The 20,528-nt window shown below is 45.5% G+C and overlaps 1 protein-coding gene across 1 annotated transcript in view; it reads left to right on the forward strand.

Annotated features, from left to right (window-relative positions):
- Window positions 1-20,404, forward strand: part of AFTPH (aftiphilin) — an 84,434-nt gene extending 64,030 nt beyond the window's left edge. The window contains exons 8-11 of the mRNA XM_060230680.1: window positions 2,115-2,175; window positions 3,583-3,666; window positions 6,807-6,930; window positions 19,186-20,404. Of these exons, the coding sequence (XP_060086663.1) occupies window positions 2,115-2,175; window positions 3,583-3,666; window positions 6,807-6,930; window positions 19,186-19,330 (414 nt within the window). The 3' untranslated portion in view covers window positions 19,331-20,404. The remainder of the gene's footprint in view (window positions 1-2,114; window positions 2,176-3,582; window positions 3,667-6,806; window positions 6,931-19,185) is intronic.
- Window positions 20,405-20,528: the final 124 nt, after the last annotated feature.

Consider the following 20,528-nt stretch of genomic DNA (forward strand, 5'->3'; position numbering starts at 1 on the left):
TCTAAAATAGGAGGCATCCCTCTAGCTAGCTCTTTGGCGGAGTGTATGTGCCTTAGCGTGGGGACTTCAGTTTCCCCTTCTTGAAGTGCATCCAGGTCTTACTGTTAGGAGAAACTGACTAATTCTCTGAAGAGCATCCTCCATTTCCGACGGAAATTGCCTGCCCCTTCCTCAATTGCTTTATAGGGAATCCTTTCAAAAGTTGCCAAAGATGGTAGTATTACCACATACCCCACAAAGGGTCAAAAGATTAAGGATTTCTAGCCGCCATATGCGATTCTTTTCAGTTTTACGGTCACCAGTCCTCTGCTCATGACAAGTTGCAGAGAGGAGGGGGAAAGGGGTGATTTGTCCCCCCCCCCTTTCCATCACAAAGGGAAAAGAGGGGAAGACTTCACCCCCTTTGCCCTTCCTCTCCGCAGCCCTTTGACCCCTTCGCCCCGTCCCTGTTCATCTGCACAAGGCTTTAAAGTATCCTCAGGGCTTTAAAGGGACTGTGGAATGGGGAGAGGGAAGGGGGGGATTCTGTATCCTGTTGGTTCTTTGTGGGTACAAGTCCACCAAGTTTTACATCCGTAATAAATGGTGTGTTGGGCTGGGGCCAAAGAACAGTGAATCCTTTCTGCCTCATTGACCTGAATTGTTTCTGCTAGTGCCATCTCCCTACTTTGCCCGAATAACAGACCCGGAAAGGTGGCCCAACGTTGCAGCGGGTCTCATAGAGTTGGGGAAAACAAAGAAGGGAAAGAAACTTAACCCAGAAACTGGAGTAAAAAACCTGAAAGGTTAGAGGAGGGACGGTGGCTCAGTGGTAGAGCATCTGCTTGGGAAGCAGAAGGTCCCAGGTTCAATCCCTGGCATCTCCAAGAAAGGGTCCAGGCAAATAGGTGTGAAAAACCTCAGCTCGAGACCCTGGAGAGCCGCTGCCAGTCTGAGTAGACAATACTGACTTTGATGGACCGAGGGTCTGATTCAGTAGAAGGCAGCTTCATATGTTCAATATGCAATTAAAGGGCTAAACATTAAAAACAAAGTGTCAAATCATAAACCAACATACATGTATTTATTGTAGGAAGCTAAAACCATTTAAGGGCCCCTCATAAGCCTCTCTCCTACGTACAATCATGAAACCACAATGGGAACCCACTCAACTTGACCTGACATGTTTCGACCTAGACTGGTCTTCTTCAGAGATCAGAAAGGTAAGTACACCTATTGGCCCATACTACAGAATAGAATAAAACAATAGAACAGTGCTGGACCACAAGGAAATTGAATGAAGCGACAAAGGCTTAGAGATATTCTTGAGGCCTCTTATTCTACAGCCTTATGTCTTAATCAAGGGCACACATATTGCATCCAGTGTCTTATTGTATGGTGCACGGTCCAGAATTGATCAAGATAGGTGTAAGGTCAGAGCCTATGTGCCAAGAGTTATGACTGGACCATGAGGCATACAATAAGACTGGATGCAATATGCCCTTGGTTAAGACATAAGGCTGTAGAATAAGAGGCCTCAAGGATATCTCTAAGCCTGTGTTACTTCATTAAAGTGGTCCAGCATTGTTCTATTGTGGTATTCTATTCTGTAGTATGAGCCGATAGGTGTACTTCCCTTTCTGACCTCTGAAGAAGACCAGTCTAGGTCGAAACGCGTCAGGTCAAGTTGAGTGGGTTCTCATTGTGGTTTCGTGATGGTACATAGGACAGAGGCTTATGATGGGCCCTTAAATGTATGTTGGTTTATGATTTATTTTACACTTTGTCTTTAATGTTTGACCCTTTAATTGCATATTAACCTTTCAGGTTTCTTACTTTCAGGTTTCTTACTCATAGAGTTGGGGCAGTAGCACCTTGCTCGTTTTTACCTGTCCTGTCCCAGCACGCCTCTGAAGTCGTCCTCGAGCCTTACTTAACGTACTGGGTACCCAAGACACCGCTTGGTGACATCGTGGCAAACCGAGAACATGTCCGTGCTTTCCCTTCCTCGAGGGCTGCCTTTTAGCTTCTTGCATGCCAGAGAACTTCACATGAGCCGTTTTTGTTATGCTGTGACCTTTTTTTTTTTGGTTTACGTGAGTGTAAAAATCTGATTTCTGACTTTTCAACTCTAGGAATCTCTACCACCTGTTCAGTTTGACTGGAGTAGCAGTGGCCTTACTAACCCTTTAGATGGTACGTCTCTCCGTAGAGCCTCTAGCACCAGAGCTAGAGTTAAGAAAGCTACAAAGTTCAGACAAACATCTCTCTGCTGATTGAGTGATTGATTTCTTAAAGAAAACTATATTAACTTTGGAAATTCAGGCTTTCTTTCTGTTTAGCGGTGACCAATTAAAAGCAAGGTAAGGCGTACGCTGACTTTTGTGTTGCTTAAGCAGACCCGTTAGGCGTTCGATGACTAAAGAAGTTTAAGTGTTTTTTTTTTACCCCGCAGACTTTGACTCTTAACAAACTCGTGGGGGATTTCGACTTTTTTTTCTCGAACGCCGGATGGCAAAAAAAAAAATCACACCGGGGTGGTTTTGACCAAACACGGTTTTCAGCAGAGGTGCATTTTCTAAAAGAGATTTCATTCAAAGCTGCATGGAGATCACTTACGTCAAAATGCTAGCGCGCTCGATTTTTAAATAGATATTTCGTTCGTGTTGTGAAAACCGCTGCTTCTTGTGAATCGCAAGACAGTGGATGTTTCTGAGAAAGCCCGTGAGGGCTTCCCGATCAAAAAGCCTCTAAACGAAATGAGCTGGGAGAGACGGTGGTTCGTGTTACCGCTTCTCAGCCGGTTTGGTTAAAACGTTTTGGGGGGTTGCCCTAATTCCTGACCATGCCGGTATTACTCGTTTGGGGACAGAAATCGCTTTGTGACTCCTATCAAGAAGGAAAGCCTGGATGAGCCCTTTTGCTTTTGTCTGGTGTCTTCTTACTTCAGTCAATTCATCATGCTTTCTTCTAATACTTTCTCTAAAAATGTATCTGTTTCTGATTTTTCTGCTTTTAATAATTCCGTATTAAAGGGGAACAAGTTTTACCGCTGAGGAAGCTGGATATGTTTTGGAACCATTGTTACCACGTGATTCGCATTTTTTTGTGCCAAACTGCTGACAACCCACTATTTAAAAGCCGGTCAACAGACCTCGGTCAATTTCCCTTAAGCTCTGCACTAGCCGCGAGAAGGGAGTGGCATTAGAGAAATGGTTCTGAATCGTAAACGTTTCCCTTTAATTGGGTACATCTCTTTGGGGATCTTTCTGGTTCTGTCCACTTTTTCTTTAATAAATAAATAAATAAATAAAATGGAAAACTGGGCTAGCTCTAAGGTTACCGGTGTCGAACTCCTTGCTGCGTTTTGTATGCGACGACATACGCGGGCTTGTTAACATCTTCTAGAAATCTGCAAACTTTACCTTGTAAGCACTAATTGTGTTATTTTTTATTATTATTATTATTATTAAAAACTGTGTATTGAGTACTAATTTTAACTGGCATGTTCAAGTGTGTGTCTTACCCCCTTTTTACACATAAATCCCTCCCTTGGCTTACCTTCTATATGGCTGCCTACCAATACGGTCACTGAATTCCAAGCTAATGGAGGTTCCACTCTTCTGAACCTTGATTTCTTTGGACCTGTGGAGGACAGTAGCTCTAGCTTCACCACCACCATCCCAGGTCAGCCGAGTGCTAAAACACTGCAAATTTAATCTCTCTCTCTCTCTCTCTTTTTAACATTCTTTACTAAAAAGCATGAGCCGCATTACATGACTTTCCTACAAACAAGAAGAATTCACTGTGACATTTCTCTTAAGACGCCCGACTGCCATTTTGATACAACTTCTCCCCTTCCCCGCCCCCCGTATTTGCTTCAAGTGGAAAGCAGGTGTTTCTCTGAAGATGGTTAGGGCGGAGGGGGGCGGGGTCAGGTTTTTAAAACCTTTTACAGGTGGAGGTGAAAATCAAGGATTGTGGCAAGGGTATCCCAAGCGCAGTTAAGTTTTGGTGAGAACATTGCCCAGCTGAAAACACAAGATCTTCTAGCTTCAGTGAATGTCCTTGGAAAACAGGTTTCATTGGTCTCTGTAGTTGAAGTGGACAGGAGATAGCAACAGTTAGCAACGAACTTCCTTTTAGGAGAAACAAGAGTTCCTCAGTGAACGGAACAAGTGCTGTTCTGGAGGACAGCTGTGCCGTTGGCACGTAAGATGAGAAAAAGATTGTAGCTCTGTGTGGCAGTTGATACCTTTTTAAGACATTACTGCAGAATAACAAGTGCTGGTTTTTGAGAGAGCAGTTTGGTATGGCACTGCAGGCTTTGCTTTTTGATACATCTCCCGAGCCGAGAGTCATTCTCTCCAAAAGCCAAAGGTACTTAACGCTTTTGACTCCCACGTATGAATGGCAAGGGAAAACGGCAGAGAGGACAGGAAATATGGTGCGAAATGCGAAAAACTGCCATGCGATTAGGAAATTTTGTGCACTTGTGAATCTAGCGGAAGCGTTCTTCTAAAGAATCGGGGCATAGCCCTGCCACACAATGCAGTTTTGCATGGGGCGCAAGAGTCAAGTTTTTCCGCCCTCTGTGTTCTAGATCATTACTAGCAGTAGGAAATCTGTGCATGCCTCCCACGCCTCCTCCTAGCTTGCATTCCTTGACCTAGCGGAGAGGGTGAGATAGATAATCAGCGACACTCGCTTTGATTAATAGTTTGGTATACTGCCTGCTGTTAGAGCAGATGTTCTGTGCTGAGGTTGGTGCAGAAGCAGAATTTTGTGCTCTACCAGTAACTCTTTTTGAGCACCGTACACGAATTTGGCAGATTACACATAAGGAGTCAGTACAATCAACAAAATGTTTTGTGTGATACGGTTGGGGTTTTGTTTTTTTTGGTGTGTGTGTGTCTTTGACAATTTAAGTCTTGTGGTTTCAGCCTTCTGATATCCTGATTCATTATTAAATGTCCCATTTTGTTGATGGTGCTGACTCGCTATGCGTAATCCGCCTCGAGCCCAAGTCAGACAGTAAATAATATAAATAAGTAAATAAAGTTAAGTTGAGGCAGTCCCATCCCTGAATTTGGGCATTGGAACTAATTTTCAAGTTAATCAGACAGGAGCGTTTGCTGAAAATCAGAACCAGAGAAGCTCGTTGAGTTGCGCGGAGCATCATAAATATTGCTATGACGCTAATTTTAAATCCATCCAATCCGTTTTGATCACTGCAGCTTTGATCATGGTTAGGTGGGCCCTTTTTTGGTATCTAGTAATGTAATTTTACCCTAGTCCTGAAGGGCTCACCTGTAAGATATCTTTGGAAGACCCCTTTACCCACCTGTTCTAGGGCTTCATTGGCAAATTCATTAATAAATCCACAGATGTGACCATTGCCTGCCATTTTGTTTTCTTTTACCCCTAGCTTGTTTCTTGGAAAGTCATTTGCTTCTAGCCTGCAGTTCTCTGTGTGGGTAATGTGTAATGGTGTGTATACATGCATACTCTAGGAGCATTGGGCTAAAAGTTGGTGGCTGAATTCACTCGATCTCATTAAGGTTTTAAAATTTGCTCATTTATCTGCCAGCTCTGTATAACTGTTCCTTATGGGAATGACCAGATATTTGGAGACCAATTGTTTTTTTAAATGGCCAACATGCAACTTTAATAAAGCAGTACCCATATTCTCTTTTTATATCGAGACACCTGCAGCCGCCTCGGTGTAAAATTTAGTTTAATAGCAATGTAAGCACATTTCTTAATAGTAACTCGGTGAGATAAGGTAATCCACCTTCAGCTAACAATTAAGGCTGTAATTAACAAATGTCATAAAGATATTAATTGCAGCATCATGCTGTAACCCTTTTCAATTATCAAAGGGCCCACTGAAATTATGTATTAAACTGCTTGCGGCTTTACAAGCTGGTATACCTTAATGGGATTTCAGAAGCTTTTCTTAAGGTTTATTTTCTACGCGATTTGACAGAAAAGATGGCGTCAGTCGTTTTTAAAGGTTCTGTAAACATCTGAATAGTTCAAATAGACAGTACCCTGAGTGTGTGTTTTATATTTGAATTTGGAACATTCTCTGAGCTTATAATAATGATGGATGCAAATATTGTCCCATTTCTTTGGCTCAATCAAAAGATATGCTGTTTGGTTGTATCAAAGTAAGTGTACTTTTAGCTATAATACATTTAAGAAATCAGAGTTCTAGACTTGTCATGACAATAAAACCATTCTAATTCCTGTGGGTTTTTTTTTTTTTTAAAATCAAGTGTTATATATTATTTGTTCATTTACACCATGCCTTTTCCCACAATGGGGACCAAAATCTGCTTAAGTCCTCCATTTGATTTGAATTGCACTATTTTACCCTTCTCAAAATCTCCTCCTTTTACTTCAGGAGCATTTTGTTGAGCGCTGTAATTCTTTTAATAACTACAGCCTAACAGAATGTGAGAAAGGAAGCACAACACTATATTTGCATCGTATTGATTAAAATAAAGGCTCGCGCTTGCCTTAGAGCCAGTGGAATGGAAGTAGATGCAATCCTGCATAAGGATGACGCTTTAACGCTTCGAAACCATTGGGTTTTCTAGTGTCAGAAAAAAGCGATCATTCAGATTTACTAAATTCAGTGTTGCGATCCGTGTCGATATCCTATGTGCCACCTGTGCCGCATTTACCGTTGGAAGCCTCAGTAGTTCAGATGTTTACAGAAGAAATTGGGTTGATTCGATTGTATCGGTTTGTCACTGACTTTAAAATTGGGTTGATTCGATTGTATCAGTTTGTCACTGACTTTAACTTTGTGCTGTAAGGTGTGGATCCAGAGCTGTACGAGTTGACAACTTCCAAGCTGGAAACGACCAGCGCGGCCAGTAAAGTGACGGATGCATTTGCAAAGTTGATGTCCACGGTAGAGAAAGCGAGCACATCGGCCAGGTAAATCCATGACCCGTTTGATTGCCTCGTCCCTTTGGGGAGAAGGTCGAGGTCTGCTGGTGACCGAGTGGTGACGGGTGCCAACTCCTGCAAGTTCCTCTTCATTAAACGACTCAAGGGGGGTTTCAAGAGTCAGTCTCTTAGGATAATGACACGACTGGCTAGACGGGCGTTGCTAAAGCCCCTCTACGTATACCTTGAGTAGGACCGTTAGACCATTCAAGCATTAGGTGCCAAAAAGCATTCCCTCCCCCAAATATTGAGTCCCAGCAGTGCCTTCAAACGCAAGTATAAACTGACATCTGTGGCCCAGACTCCCTGACCTTGAAGTGTCTGTCACAGGGTGATAGTGAATACATGATGGTTAAAATAAAGCAGAGGTGGCCAATGGTAGCTCTCCAGATTTTCTTTTGCCTACAACTCCCATCAGCCCCAGCCATTGGCCATGCTGGCTGGGGCTGATGGGAATTGTAGGCAAAAAAATACCTAGAGAGCTACCGTTGGCCACCCCTGCAATACACGATGCGAGATAGCACGCATAGCTGAAGCGGTGAGGTTACCAGAGGGCAAGGTAGCGATCCAAAGCAGAGAAGTTGAAAGGGTAGAGGTTGCAGAATACATCATGGTAAGTACATCTTGAAAACATGCTCACGTTGTTAATATTAAGGGCATATCATAAAAAGCTTCCCCCTGACCTGAATGGCCCAGGCTAGCCTGGTGGGCGACCACCAGTGAAGTCCAGGTGGCTATGCCAAGGCAGGCAATACAGCCTCCATCTACCTCACGGGGAATTGGTTGGGAGAGGAAGGGAAAGGAGATCGTAAGCCACTCTGAGTGAAGGGCGGGGTGTAAATCCAACCCTTCTTCAAACCACCTCTGAACGCCCCTTGCCTTTAATAACTTCGCCTTGATGGGACTCCTGTGGAGTCAGCTGCAACTTGACAGTGCTTTCCGCCATCGCCCCCACTGCCCCTGTACAAGCTTCACTGCAGGACGAACCTCTTTGACTCATGTAGTTTAAAGGTCCTTGAATAGATTTATCTGTTCTCTGATGTACACCTTTCAGAGGGCAGCTGTGTTGGCCTGCAGCAGAGCCTCTAGATTCGGGTCCAGCACCACGTTGAAGGGACCAACGGAATTTTCGGGGTGTAGCCGGGCAATATCATCAGATGCCTTTCAGAGGGAGCATTGACTCTCGATAGCGTATACCCAGTGATCTTGTTCTCTCTAGGGTGCTACTGGACTTGAATTTAGCTTGATTTCAGGAAAAAAAAAATCTGTATCGGATGCTAGGCTTGCGGGCCAGTTTTTCCATTCGTTTGAATTGAGTTTCTGCTTCAGTGCTGCTTTCTAACTTGGAGCCATCCCCATCAGTCTGTGGCCTTCTGGTTCGTCTGTTGAGCCTTTGGGCACTGTTGGGGTGAAGCTGCAGATATTTTTGTTAGGGGGGAGTTGTTTGTCTCTTGTAGGAACAATTCAGCTATGCAAAAGGCGGGAGAGCCACAAGGGCCCAATTGCCAGTTAGTGTCTAATTTGGGAGGACGCAGCTTTTATTTATTAAAACATTTATGTCCTGTTTTTCATGTTTCAAGGTGACTTACAGTAATAGCCAAAACATCCCCCTCTAAAATAACAAAATAGAAAGCCTCAAGACTCTGCCCCCTCCCCAAGAAAGATGCCTACCATTTCAGACACACTCAGCACCTGCTAAAGATCTCTGTGGAGGAAGCCGCCCTCATTTTTTCAAGGAGCCCCTTCCACAGAGCCACAATGGGAAAAGCCTGGGCTCTGGTTGATGCTGGATGGGCCACCCTGAGTGGTGAGTGGTGAGGTAGCCAACAGATGACATCAGTGTCCCTTCAAACGCCGTTATTCATGTGCCCTGACTCCAGTTCCCAGATCAGTTGAAATATAAACGTCCATGGACCAGAGCCGGAATTCAGTTCCCGGATACTTTTGATTTAGGCAGCGCGGGTCCGGTGCAGTCTCTGTTGTACTCATTCATTGTCAACGGCTAGTTGCATGAGGCGGTTCCTTAGAGTTGGAGCGATAACAGGTGTGAATCTGTTATAAGAAACATGTTACAGTTTTCAGGACTAACTTTTCCCCCCTAGCTTGAATGTTCCGGGTGGGCAGATTGCGTGAGCCCAGCCCTGGGTTGGCCGAGGCTAGCTCAGTTTTGTCAGATCTCAAAAGCTAAGCAAGGTTGGTCTTGATTAGGACTCGGATGTGAGACTTGGACCGATTTCCCACTAGCCTTATGCCGTTCTCACGCTCCTCTTCTCGGGGGGGGGGGGGGGTCCGTCGGATTTCACACCACACCTTGTGACATCATGCTTTATTACAGTGCTATCTTATTGTTATTACCAGGGCTTTTTTTGAGCAGGAACACACAGAAACGCAGTTCCGGCTGGCTTGGGGGTGTGATCTAATATGCAAATGAGGTCCTGCTGAGCTTTTTCTACAAAAAGCCCCATGTGAAAAAGTGGTGATGTCGGGGTGTGGCCTAATATGCAAAAGAGTTCCTGCTAGGCTCTTTCTACAAAGAAAGCCCTGGTTATTACCATCGTTTAAGGTGGGCTTGCGACTGGTTATTGATATGCTTGTGCCCTTTCCGCCGGTGTTGCGTTTTGTTTATTGTTTTTACTATCAAAGATTTCAGGTTTTCACGGCTGGTGACATCAATAGGGTTTGTAGAATCTTTCGGGATCAAGTGCCGTGTTCTACTGGAGAAAGTTTTACTGGAGAACGAAACGTCTGGAAGGAAAACTTTCTCCAGTAGAACACGGCACTTGATCCCGAAAGATTTTACAAACCCTAATAATATTGTTTTTACTGTTCGTTTTAATATGGTGTTTTAACTTTGATATGTGGTTTTTTAATTATTCTTATATGTTGTGATCCACCTTGAGCCCACTTACGGGAAAAAGGTGGAATATAAGCCTAAATAAATAAATAAAATAAAACTATCTGTCCCGGGGCTGCAGCTAGCTTTGACATTTTCCACGTGGCAAACAGAAACCTCTAAAAGCCAGTTTCTGTTTGCCGCGCGAAAAAGGAGAAGCTGGTCGCAGCCTCAGGGCAGATAGTGTGAAATCCGACGGAACCCCCCGCAGAGAAGAGGAGCGTGAGAGCGCCGTAAGGCTAGTGGGGAAACCGGTCTTGGATTTTGTTAGATCTCAGAAGCTAAGTAGGGTCAGCCCTAGTTACGACTTGGATGGGAGACCGCCGAGGAAGTCGAAGGTCGCTATGCCAAGGCAGGGTCAGCCCAGGCCTGACCCAAGTAGGGTCAGCCCTAGTTACGACTTGGATGGGAGACCGCCAAGGAAGTCGAAGGTCGCTATGCCAAGGCAGGGTCAGCCCAGGCCTGACCCAAGTAGGGTCAGCCCTAGTTACGACTTGGATGGGAGACCGCCAAGGAAGTCGAAGGTCGCTATGCCAAGGCAGGCGGTGACAAACCCAACTCGGAATGTCTCTTGCCTTGAAAACCGTGGGGATCTCGGAAGCGTCGGCCCTGGTTAGTACGTGGATGGGAGACCACCAGGGAAGTCCGCGGTTGCTATGCAGAGGCAGGCAACGGCAAACCCACCTCGGTTCGTCTCTTGCCGTGAAAACCCTCCTGGGGTTGCCTTAAGTCGGGGGCAGCTTGACGGCATGCAAAAAAAACGTGTGTGAAGGAACAAGTTGCTCTGACATAATTTCAGCATAATTTCAATACCTCGTTTGGAACAGTGTATCAGAATATTTGGGGGGTTTGTTTGCTTGTTTTTTTGTATTGACATACTCATAGGGGGGATATTGGCTATTTGTCTTATTGCATGTACCAACCCATCCTGTGGCAAACTATATGGATGTTCTAATCTCTTGAGAAACCATGCCCTCTGTTTCAACTAACAAGGCCAGAATGTTACCTAGATTTATGGCACTTCGCACCCACGACAGCAGTCTGCTTTTTATCACCCTCCAGTGTTTTTTCAGCCCTGCTTTGTCCTAACACTAACAAACACAGATCCCTATTTGTGATTCTTTTAATCTGCTAAAAACATTCCCCTGATTCCACACTGCCCACTTATATTAAGAATCGCTGCTTGCCATTCCCGTTTTGTCTGATGAAGTCTGCTTAAGAGCATACGAAAGCTTGCATTCTGAATAAAACTTGGTTGGTCTTAAAGGTGAACTTGTCTACTGCTTTGCTCTATTGCTTTAGACCAACGCAGCTGCCTGCTGGGATCTATAATTTCAACCGTTTGCCACTGGAGGGAGCCCTAAAACCTCAAAGATTAGTCCCTTGCGTTAATTTTAGCTTGGTTGTTCAGCTGTTCTCAGGTACAAAAAAAGTAAAAATCTGATGCAGTCTGTCTAAACTTCAGATTACAATGTGACACGCTTCCTTTCTAGACGGTTGTTCGCCTTTGCCAGTACTGTACAAAGACAGTGCAACCATTACCCTGAAACACACCTTTAAAAACATTTTTTAAAAATCTAGTATACATTTTTGATGACATGGTGATTTCCCCCCCCCCTTTTTTAAATCTTTTATTCACTTTTCCAAAGTCAATGATGGGCGGGTCAATTTAACATAATCAAAGGTAGGATGGTGATATCTTTTCATATATTTACACTGTTTTGCTGGACTTGATGGGCAGCCTGTATTTTTCATTAAACGTTACAATGTGCTGTGCCCGCTGATACAGTATATCTATACTGACGAGAATCTTGGGACCCAGTTACTCTGGGTCCTAATTCAGCAGCCGGTATAAGGCAGGGGTGGCCAAACTGCGGCTCGTGAGCCACATGTGGCTCTTACATACATATTGTGTGGCCCTTGAAGCCCCCACCATCCCATTGGCTGGCGGCTTGGAGAATGCATTTACAGTTAAAAGTTGCTTTCTTTCCAGCTCTTTCTTCCTCCCTCCCCTTCTATTATTTTCCTTCCTTCCTTCCTTCCTTCCTTCCTTCCTTCCTTCCTTCCTTCCTTCCTTCCTTCCTTCCTTCCTTCCTTCCTTCCTTCCTTCCTTCCTTCCTTCCTTCCTTCCTTCCTTCCTTCCTTCCTTCCTTCCTTCCTTCCTTCCTTCCCGAATCTCTCAAACATTTATTCTATGTGGCTCTTACGTTAAGTAAGTTTGGCCACCCCTGTTATAAGGCAAGCCACAGAACTCCTGTCTTTACATGTTTTGGGTTTTTAAAAATCTGCCCGGGGTATTGTGTTTTTTTGTTTTTTTTCAGCGGAAGGACAGGACTTTATTTTCTTGTTTTATTTAAAACATTTTTTGTGAGGCTTTCCTTCCAGTGTTCCTTCTAAGCCCTGGAGTCTTCTTGTGAGCAAAAATTCAACTGTGTGAGCTACTGGCATTAAAGTTGTGAGCTAGTGCATAAATTAGTGTGCCCCGGGGTCATCCTTCCTGAGCTAGGACAAAAATCTGTGAGCTAGAGGCTAAAAATCCATGAGCTAGCTCACGCTAACTCAGCTTAGAGGGAACATTGCTTCCTACTCCAAGATATTTGAAGGTTGATACTTGTTCTAATGATCTCTCATCCATTTTCCATCTATAATGACGACCTTCTAGCAAACCTTCGATTTATCGTAATTTATGTGCAATAGATTACTTTTACAATAAGAACTAAGCTGTCTCAATAGTCTCCGAAGACCAAGTTGAGTGTGGGAGATTACACAGAGTATCATCCGCATAAAATAGGGTAGAGATAAATTTCTCGCCTACTTTAACCGGAAAACAAATGGAGACCCAAGAGATGATCAACAGTATCATTCAAATATAGATTGAGAAGGAGTGGGGCTAGAATACAACCCCGTCAGACACCTTCTCTGGTCTTAACTGGATTGGACAATGGGCCATGGATACCAAGTCGCATCTTCAGACTGGTATCGGTACAGAGACCTTGTATTCATTCAAGCAGCCTGCAATCACTATTCATGCTGCACCGTTTTTGCCATAGGTGGTGTCTTGAAAGAGTCAAATGCAGCTTTAAGATCGATAAATGCCACAAATGGGGTTTTTTTTTGAAGGTCCGCTGGTATATTTACTTATAAGGCGTTGTAATAGAAGGCAGTGATCAAGAGTAGAATGGCCCTGCCTAAATCCAGTTTGTTGTGGTGCAATCAAATTGTTCTCAGTTACCCACGTTTCCAGCTTGGATAGAAGATGTCTGGCGTAGAGTTTCCCTGTCACGTCTAGCGAGCTTATTGGTCGATAGTTAGCTGGCGTGTCCTACATAAAAACATTTTGAAACGCTAAAGCTATTTAAAAAGAACACTTCAAATGATAACATTTAATAAAAAGACAACACGAGAACCAGGGAGGAGGCCTACAACCTACTCGGCGTTCAAGACCAAAAAGTCTTCACCTGATGGTGGAAGACACTGATAGAGGAAGATAGATGGATTTCCTTAGGCGGGGAGTTCCAGAGTTATCACGCCACATCCAAGGGAGGCCTTTCTCAAGTTGCCACCTGCCTAGCCTCAGAAATTAGGGGCCACCGAAATAGAGCCTCCAAAGATGATCAACGAAGGGGTAAGTTCATACGGGAGAACCCTTATGGATAAAGGGAGCGTAGGTTTTGCCCGGCAGAGGTGTGTTGCGGAAGTGGTTTGGCTTAAGAGCATACAGTACATTTGACAATGGACATTATTTTGGTTTTCTTCCCCTAAAAGGATTTTAAAAAATCCCAAACGTGAGTGCGCAGAGCTGAGACAAGGAGGAATATCAGTAAAAAGGAAACGTCAGTAAACGTTCATGTTGGGGTGGTGGGGAGGGCTCTGTGATGACAGGGCATTTCAGGAGAGAAAGTAAATTCCCAGTAGTCAGGAATTGTTTAAAACAGCACGGAAGAATAGGTTTTTATACTCTTGCTTTTCTCTACCCAAAGAGCCCCGTGGCGCAGAGTGTTAAAGCTGCAGTCCCAAGCTCTGCTCACAACCTGAGTTCAATCCCCGGCAGAAGCTGGGTTTTCAGGTAGCCGGCTCGAGGTTGATTCAGCCTTCCATCCTTCCGAGGTCGGTAAAATGAGTCCCCAGCTTGCTGGGGGGAAAGTGCAGATGACTGGGGAAGGCGATGGCAAACCACCCCGTAAAAAGCCTGCCGTGAAAACGTTGTGAAAGCAACGTCACCCCAGAGTCGGAAACGACTGGTGCTTCCACAGGGGACCTTTCCTTTTCCTTTCTCTACCCAAAGGAGTCGGAGGGTGGCTTACGATCACCTTCCCCTCCCCACAGCTGGCATCTTGTATGGCAGGTGGGGCTGAGAGAGTTCACCCAGCAGGCTTCATGTGGAGGAGCGAGGACGCAAAACCTGGTTCTCCGGGTTAGAGTCTGCCGCTCTTAGCCGCTACACCGCGCTGGAGAAGTGCCTTGCGATGGTGGTGTTGGTTGTCTGATACATCGCTGGTTTCTAGCCACGACTTGCGGGTAATACGAGTGGCAAGAGCCTTGGGTGGCTCCGGCCTCCCGTGGTAGCAGCTGTTGTAGGCAGTTCTGAGGACAGGCAAGAACCTTTAACGGACTGGCTGTGCACGGCGGAGTCATTTGCAAGAGCTGGGGCTCTCCCCGAGTTTCCAGCATCGGGCACAGCTCGGTGGCTCCAAAACAAAAATTTGTTTTGAACGAACGGTTATCTTTCAAGCCGCAAGTGGTGCAGAGAGGAGGGTGGGGTGAAGTTTTCCGTTCCAGGATCAGAAACGTTGGCCTTGAGTGGAGGCGGGGGGGGGGGGAGGGAAGCTTTCCTGTACTCGATGTCCTAATTATACTTCGATCAGGGGTGAGCAGTCTCTGGTAATTAAAGAGCCAAATTACATCCAAATTCAGAAGCAGAGATCAACGAAGAGGAAGCATAGGAAATCTCATTTGCGTAAATGAAAAAATGAATGACTTAACGTTAACGATAACTGACCAGTTGGTTAATAATCCACAGAGATCTCACAGCCCAGACTGGTTGTCACTTATTAGGAATTGGCACACTCAAGGGCTCACAATTAGTCATCAGCAGGGGGTGGAATTCTAGCAGGAGTTCCTTTGCATATTAGGCCACACCCCCAGATGCAGCCAATCCTCCAAGAGCTTACAAAAAAAGAGCCTTTTAAGCTCTTGGAGGATTGGCTACATCTGTGGGGTGTGGCCTAATATACAAAGGAACTCCTGCTAGAATTCCACCCCTGATCATCTGTATACAAAGGAGCACCCTACCCGGTGGTTGTAGTGTTGAACTCATTTGTTATGAGGGCCGGATCTGACATAAATGAGACCGTGTTGGGTCAGGTCATGTCAGGCTGGGCTGTGTGCATACCTATTAAGATTAGGTAGCAGAGATATAAACTTTATGAAGGACACAGACAAACACAATTACAGATTTATTTATTTTTTTTAAGAAAGCACACCTTAAAATAAAGCATGCTTAAAACATTAGCACTCATCGTTCTTAAAGGTGCTTTCTTTGTATCTCTCCCATGGGATTCGGGGAATTGGGAAAAGGAAGCTCTGGCTCTCTCCTTCCTTCCCCAGGGGGCCAGGTGGAGGAGGAGCCTCAGCCAATAGAAGGAAAAGAGGCTTGGCTCAGTAGCTCTGCTGTGCAAGTGAGAGAGCCTGGCAAAGCAAGCTGTCCCTCCTTCCTCCCCAAGGGAGGAGCCTCGGCCAGTGGAGAAAATAGAGGCTTTGCTCTGTAGTTCCTGTGCGATTGAGCAAGCCTTGCAAAGCAAGTTGAGATTTATTATTTATTTATTATTATTTATTTATTACTTTTAATTTCTATCCCGCCCTCTCCGCAAGCGGACTCAGGGCGGCTAACTACATACATTTTTTACAATTTAACCAATAAAACTACAGTTTAAAATGCAGATGCAGAAGGAAGCAAGAGAGAGGGAGAAGGAAGCAGAAGACAGCCCAGATGCTCGGGGGGCCTGATAGGACGCATGCTTGACACCCCTGCCCTACCCTGTTCAGCCCGTGGGACATATTTGGAGTTCTGACACAGCACAACGCAGCAACAAAATGGCTGCCTCGGTCAGCAGAGCCAGCCACAAAATGGTAGCCACAGCACAGCTCCAGTAATACAGTGCAGTGCAGATCCTTGCACTGTGGCGGCGGCAGCTGCCAAAGCAGCATTTGAAAAAAAAAAATCTGCACAGCCAATCAGAAGCGTTCCTAAACAAAAGCCCTCCCTACCCCTGCCCGCTTCATAAATACACTTGGCAGGCTCCAAAAAAACATGTCAGCGGGTGCCATGGCACCCAGGGGCACCATGGATAAACACATGGAGCAGAGGTCCACCAGTGGCTTTAGCCACAGTGTATTGTTGGAACTCTCTGTCTGGGCAAGAGATGCTCTGGATTCTTGGAGCTTGGGAGGGCTTCTAGTATCCTGGCCCCACTGATGAACCTCTTGATAGCACCTGGGGTTTTTTTGCCCCTGTGCAACACAGAGTGTTGGACCGGATGGGCCATTGGCTTGATCCAATGTGGCTTCTCTTAGTTTCATGTTGGGGGCCCTGTTTTAGTGCCCTGGCATTACTCTGTGAATGGTTTGCCTCTTGGCTTAAGTGACAGCCGTTCACCTCTGTCATGTGCCGGCATGCCATTATGGATCTGTAACCCAATGTTCTATGGTAAACGTGTCGAAACCAAGACCGCCTCCCCCACCACCGCCGGGAGCTTTATGTGACCTTAACAGGAGGCTCGTTCTTGAACCCGAATTTATTCCTAAGAGGTTAAATCCCACAGATCTGCTCTACGAACAGCAGGACTTCCAGAAGCCGAAGGATCCAACCTGTTGTGTTTTTGGCCTTGTGGAAGCAGCTAGGCTTGACCTCAAATGGGAGAGCCAATGTTTGGTGAGGAGCGACAGAGGAACAGGAATGGGGGGTGGGCACTCAGCTCCTATCTCTGCCATCCTCTTTTCTCTCCTTTTTTTGGATCATGTGTACGTAGGACTGTGGCTTTGCATGCCGCTTCCCAATGACTCAGCTGGCTGAACAGTGTTGCTCAGAATATAACTTGGGTACAGTTAATGGTGGTTGCGATCCATTCACCTTGTAGGCCAGGGGTGTTGAACTCATTTCTTATGAGGACTGAATATGACAAAATGAGACCTTGTCGGGCCGATCCATGTGTGTCATAAGAACATAAGAGAAGCCATGTTGGATCAGGCCAATGGCCCATCCAGTCCAACACTCTGTGTCACATAAGAACATAAGAGAAGTCATTTTGGATCAGGCCAGTGGCCCATCCAGTCTAACACTCTGTGTCACATAAGAACATAAGAGAAGTCATGTTGGATCAGGCTAGTGGCCCATCCAGTCTAACACTCTGTGTCACATAACATAAGAGAATCCTTGTTGGATCAGGCCAATGGCCCATCTAGTCCAACACTCTGTGTCACATAAGAACATAAGAGAAGTCATGTTGGATCAGGCCAGTGGCCCATCCAGTCTAACACTCTGTGTCACATAAGAACATAAGAGAAGTCATGTTGGATCAGGCCAGTGGCCCATCCAGTCTAACACTCTGTGTCACATAAGAGAATCCTTGTTGGGCCAGGCCAATGGCCCATCCAGTCCAACACTCTGTGTCACACAGTGGCCAAAAAAATTATATATATATACACACAAACGCACATATATATACACACTGTGGCTAATAGCCACTGTTGAACCTCTGCTCCATATTTTTATCTAACCCCCTCTTGAAGTTGTCTATGCTTGTAGCCACCACCCTCCTTCATAAAATGCAATGCCCGGTAGCAGAGATATAAACTTTATAAAGGACACAAACACAATTAAATTTAAACAAAAAACCTTAAAACATTAATACATTAGCACTTGTTGGTCTTAATGGTGCTTTCTTTGTATCTCTCCCGCACAATCCAGGGAAGTGGGCAAAGGAAGCTCCGGCTCTTTCCTTCTTTCTCCAGTGGACCAGGAGGGGGAGGAGCCTCAGCCGAGAGGCTGAAATGCTTGGCTCAGTAGCTCTGCTGTGTGATTGAGAGAGCCTGGCAAAGCAAGCTGTGCTGCAGAAGGAAGCAAGAGAGAGGGAGAAGGAAACAGATGACAGCCAGTTGCTCAGGGGCCTGATAGGAGCCCTCCAGGGGCCTGATTTGGCTCTCGGGTCGCATGTTTGACACCGCTGCGTGTAGGCAGCCTGAAATTTAAGGAGCTCTGGGTAGAGGAATGTACATGGAAAAGGGGCTTCAAAGGCACAGAAGGCAGCAGTCACGCTGCTTCGGCATACTGTGGGTATGTGTATGTTTTCTATTGCTGACGAAAGAGCCATCAGGTCACAGTTGACTTACGGTGATCTCGTAGGACTTCCAAGGCAAGGGACGTTCAGAGGTGGGTCTCCATTGCCTGCCTCTGCATAGCAGCCCTGGGCTTCCTCGGTGGTCTCCCATTCAGATATTAACCAGGGTCAACCCCGCTTAGCTTCCAAGATCTGATGAGATCAGGCTAGCCTATTCGGATATTGGGTTAATATAGTAGAGCGTGCCCAGTCATCGTTGTGATACTGAGCACAGTATCCAGTCCACATTCAAAATTGCAGCGGAAAGAAGCGAGAGGAGCTTAATCTAAAGAGTGCTTTTCCTGTCACAAATGGCCAGCTCGTCTGGCATCACGTGCGTGGGACTCTGAGAGCGTTGTTTCTACGGGAGAGACCTGCAGAGACTTGTCTCCATGGAAGGCCATGTGAGTTGAGGGAGAGGACAAAGCGCGAGAGGAGAGGAGGCAGAGCAAAGAGCAGCATTCCATTCATGGAGATAACACCCTATACCAGTGCCGGCTCTAGAGTGAATAGCGCCCCCCCCCCCGGCTGCCTCCCCACCGTGCTCTGCTTGCCCCGCTGCACTTGGCTCACTTGCCCCCCCACCCCACCCCGAAGCTCGCCGCAACTAAAACCGAGCCCCTCCAGCTTCTCGCAGCTGGTGCCTGCGCATTTTGTTAAGAGATGGCTGGAGGAGGTATCTCCCCCCCCCTCCTTTCTGGAATGGGAAGTGAAGGGGGAGCGAAGCACTAGGCAAACTAGGCGGTTGTCGTGGACACCAGGAAGGGGGAGGAGCCCAATTTGGCACCTCCCAGCACCCTAGGCAACTGCCTAGCTTGCCTAGTGAGCAAGCCGACCCTGCCCTATACACACAGAGTGATGTGATGCTCCCTCCCTTTATTTCTGGGCATGCCGGGTCACTCCCATCAAAATCACCACGAGCTTTTTCTCTGAGCGACTCTTCTTTAACCCTTGTTCGTTTCTTTGTCTCGACAGAAAACCCAGAAAGGAGGAACGGCTCAGCGAAGAGGCCGCCCAGGTGATTGCTAGCCTTCCTGACTTAACTTTCATGCACGCCAAGGTGTTGATGTTCCCCGCCACGTTAACGCCTTCGGCGAGTTGCCAAGACCAGGTAGACTAAAGCGAGGAGGGGGCCTGACCGTGTCTAGTGATTCTCCCACTCATCTCCACCCCCCCCCCCCCAGTCTCCTTTTCTGGGTCCTCAAAAAGTGATCTTTGCTTTCCCGAAAAAATGTCGAGTTCAGCTGATTTGTTGGTAAGCAGCACTAGAAAAGGTATACATAGATGATGTATATTTATTTACATACTGGAGTCCTAAATTTATATTAGAAAAAAAAAAGTGTAAATAACTGGGGAGGGCTGAATCTTTTTTGAAGATTTATCTTTTTTTTTTTTTGTGCTGGGGTGTAACCATTTATGTCTTTGTGGAATACACTGGTGGCGTCCTTCTTACTAAACTTTATAAGCATTTTGGGAAAAAAAAAACCCGGAAACTTCCAGTCTCTTTGAAACCCCCCCCCCTCCCACGAGAGATTTTCTTTTCAGAATGAGTTGCACTCCCCCCCCTTTTCTGAAAACATTTTTGCTAAATGAGCCGAAACAGTCAGGGTGTTTTCAACGGTTTCGTTTGATCCATCTATTGTTTTTTTTTTCTTTTTGGGTGGGGGGCGGGTGGGGGGTGGATTGGTTTCCTTTTCCTTTTCTTTCTTTCGTTTCCTGTCTTCTGGAAGTATGGATTTATCATTGTTTCTCCTAAGGTTCACCGTCTCCTTTAGCTAAAATTGTAGAGCACTGCCTAATTACTTGATTTTGGGGATCGACGTGTTAAAAAAAAAAAATCTATTTTGGTTTGGAATGGAAGGACCAAAAAAAAATCTGAATGTCTTACAATGAAATATACCGGTTTGTTTTGTTTGTTTTTCTGTTGTACCACTATTCTTTATGTTTGATTTTTTTTGCACAGTGTAAATTGACATAATCATAGATTGCTATGGTTTAGGCTGTATGTACAGTTGGAAAAAAAAACAGGCTGTAAATGTTTGGGGAAATTCCTATGGAAAAAAAAAAGAGAATGCTATGTAGAAAACAAACCTCTGACAAGGTTTCTGTGCATGCTCAAGGTCTTTTTGAAATTTCAGTGTATAAATTTCCTCTTAGCTTACACAAAATAATAAAAAAAAATAAAATAAAATTATACAGAAGTCTGTTAATGTGTGCGAGCATTGTCCTGGCATCCCTCACACGCCACGGACAGCCCCACGGCGGTGTGGCGGGTCTCTTCTCATTCTAAAAGATAACAAGTCTTCGTCCGACGGCTT

Source organism: Heteronotia binoei, chromosome 1, assembly GCF_032191835.1.
Source record: "Heteronotia binoei isolate CCM8104 ecotype False Entrance Well chromosome 1, APGP_CSIRO_Hbin_v1, whole genome shotgun sequence".
Taxonomy (NCBI): Eukaryota; Metazoa; Chordata; class Lepidosauria; order Squamata; family Gekkonidae; genus Heteronotia; species Heteronotia binoei.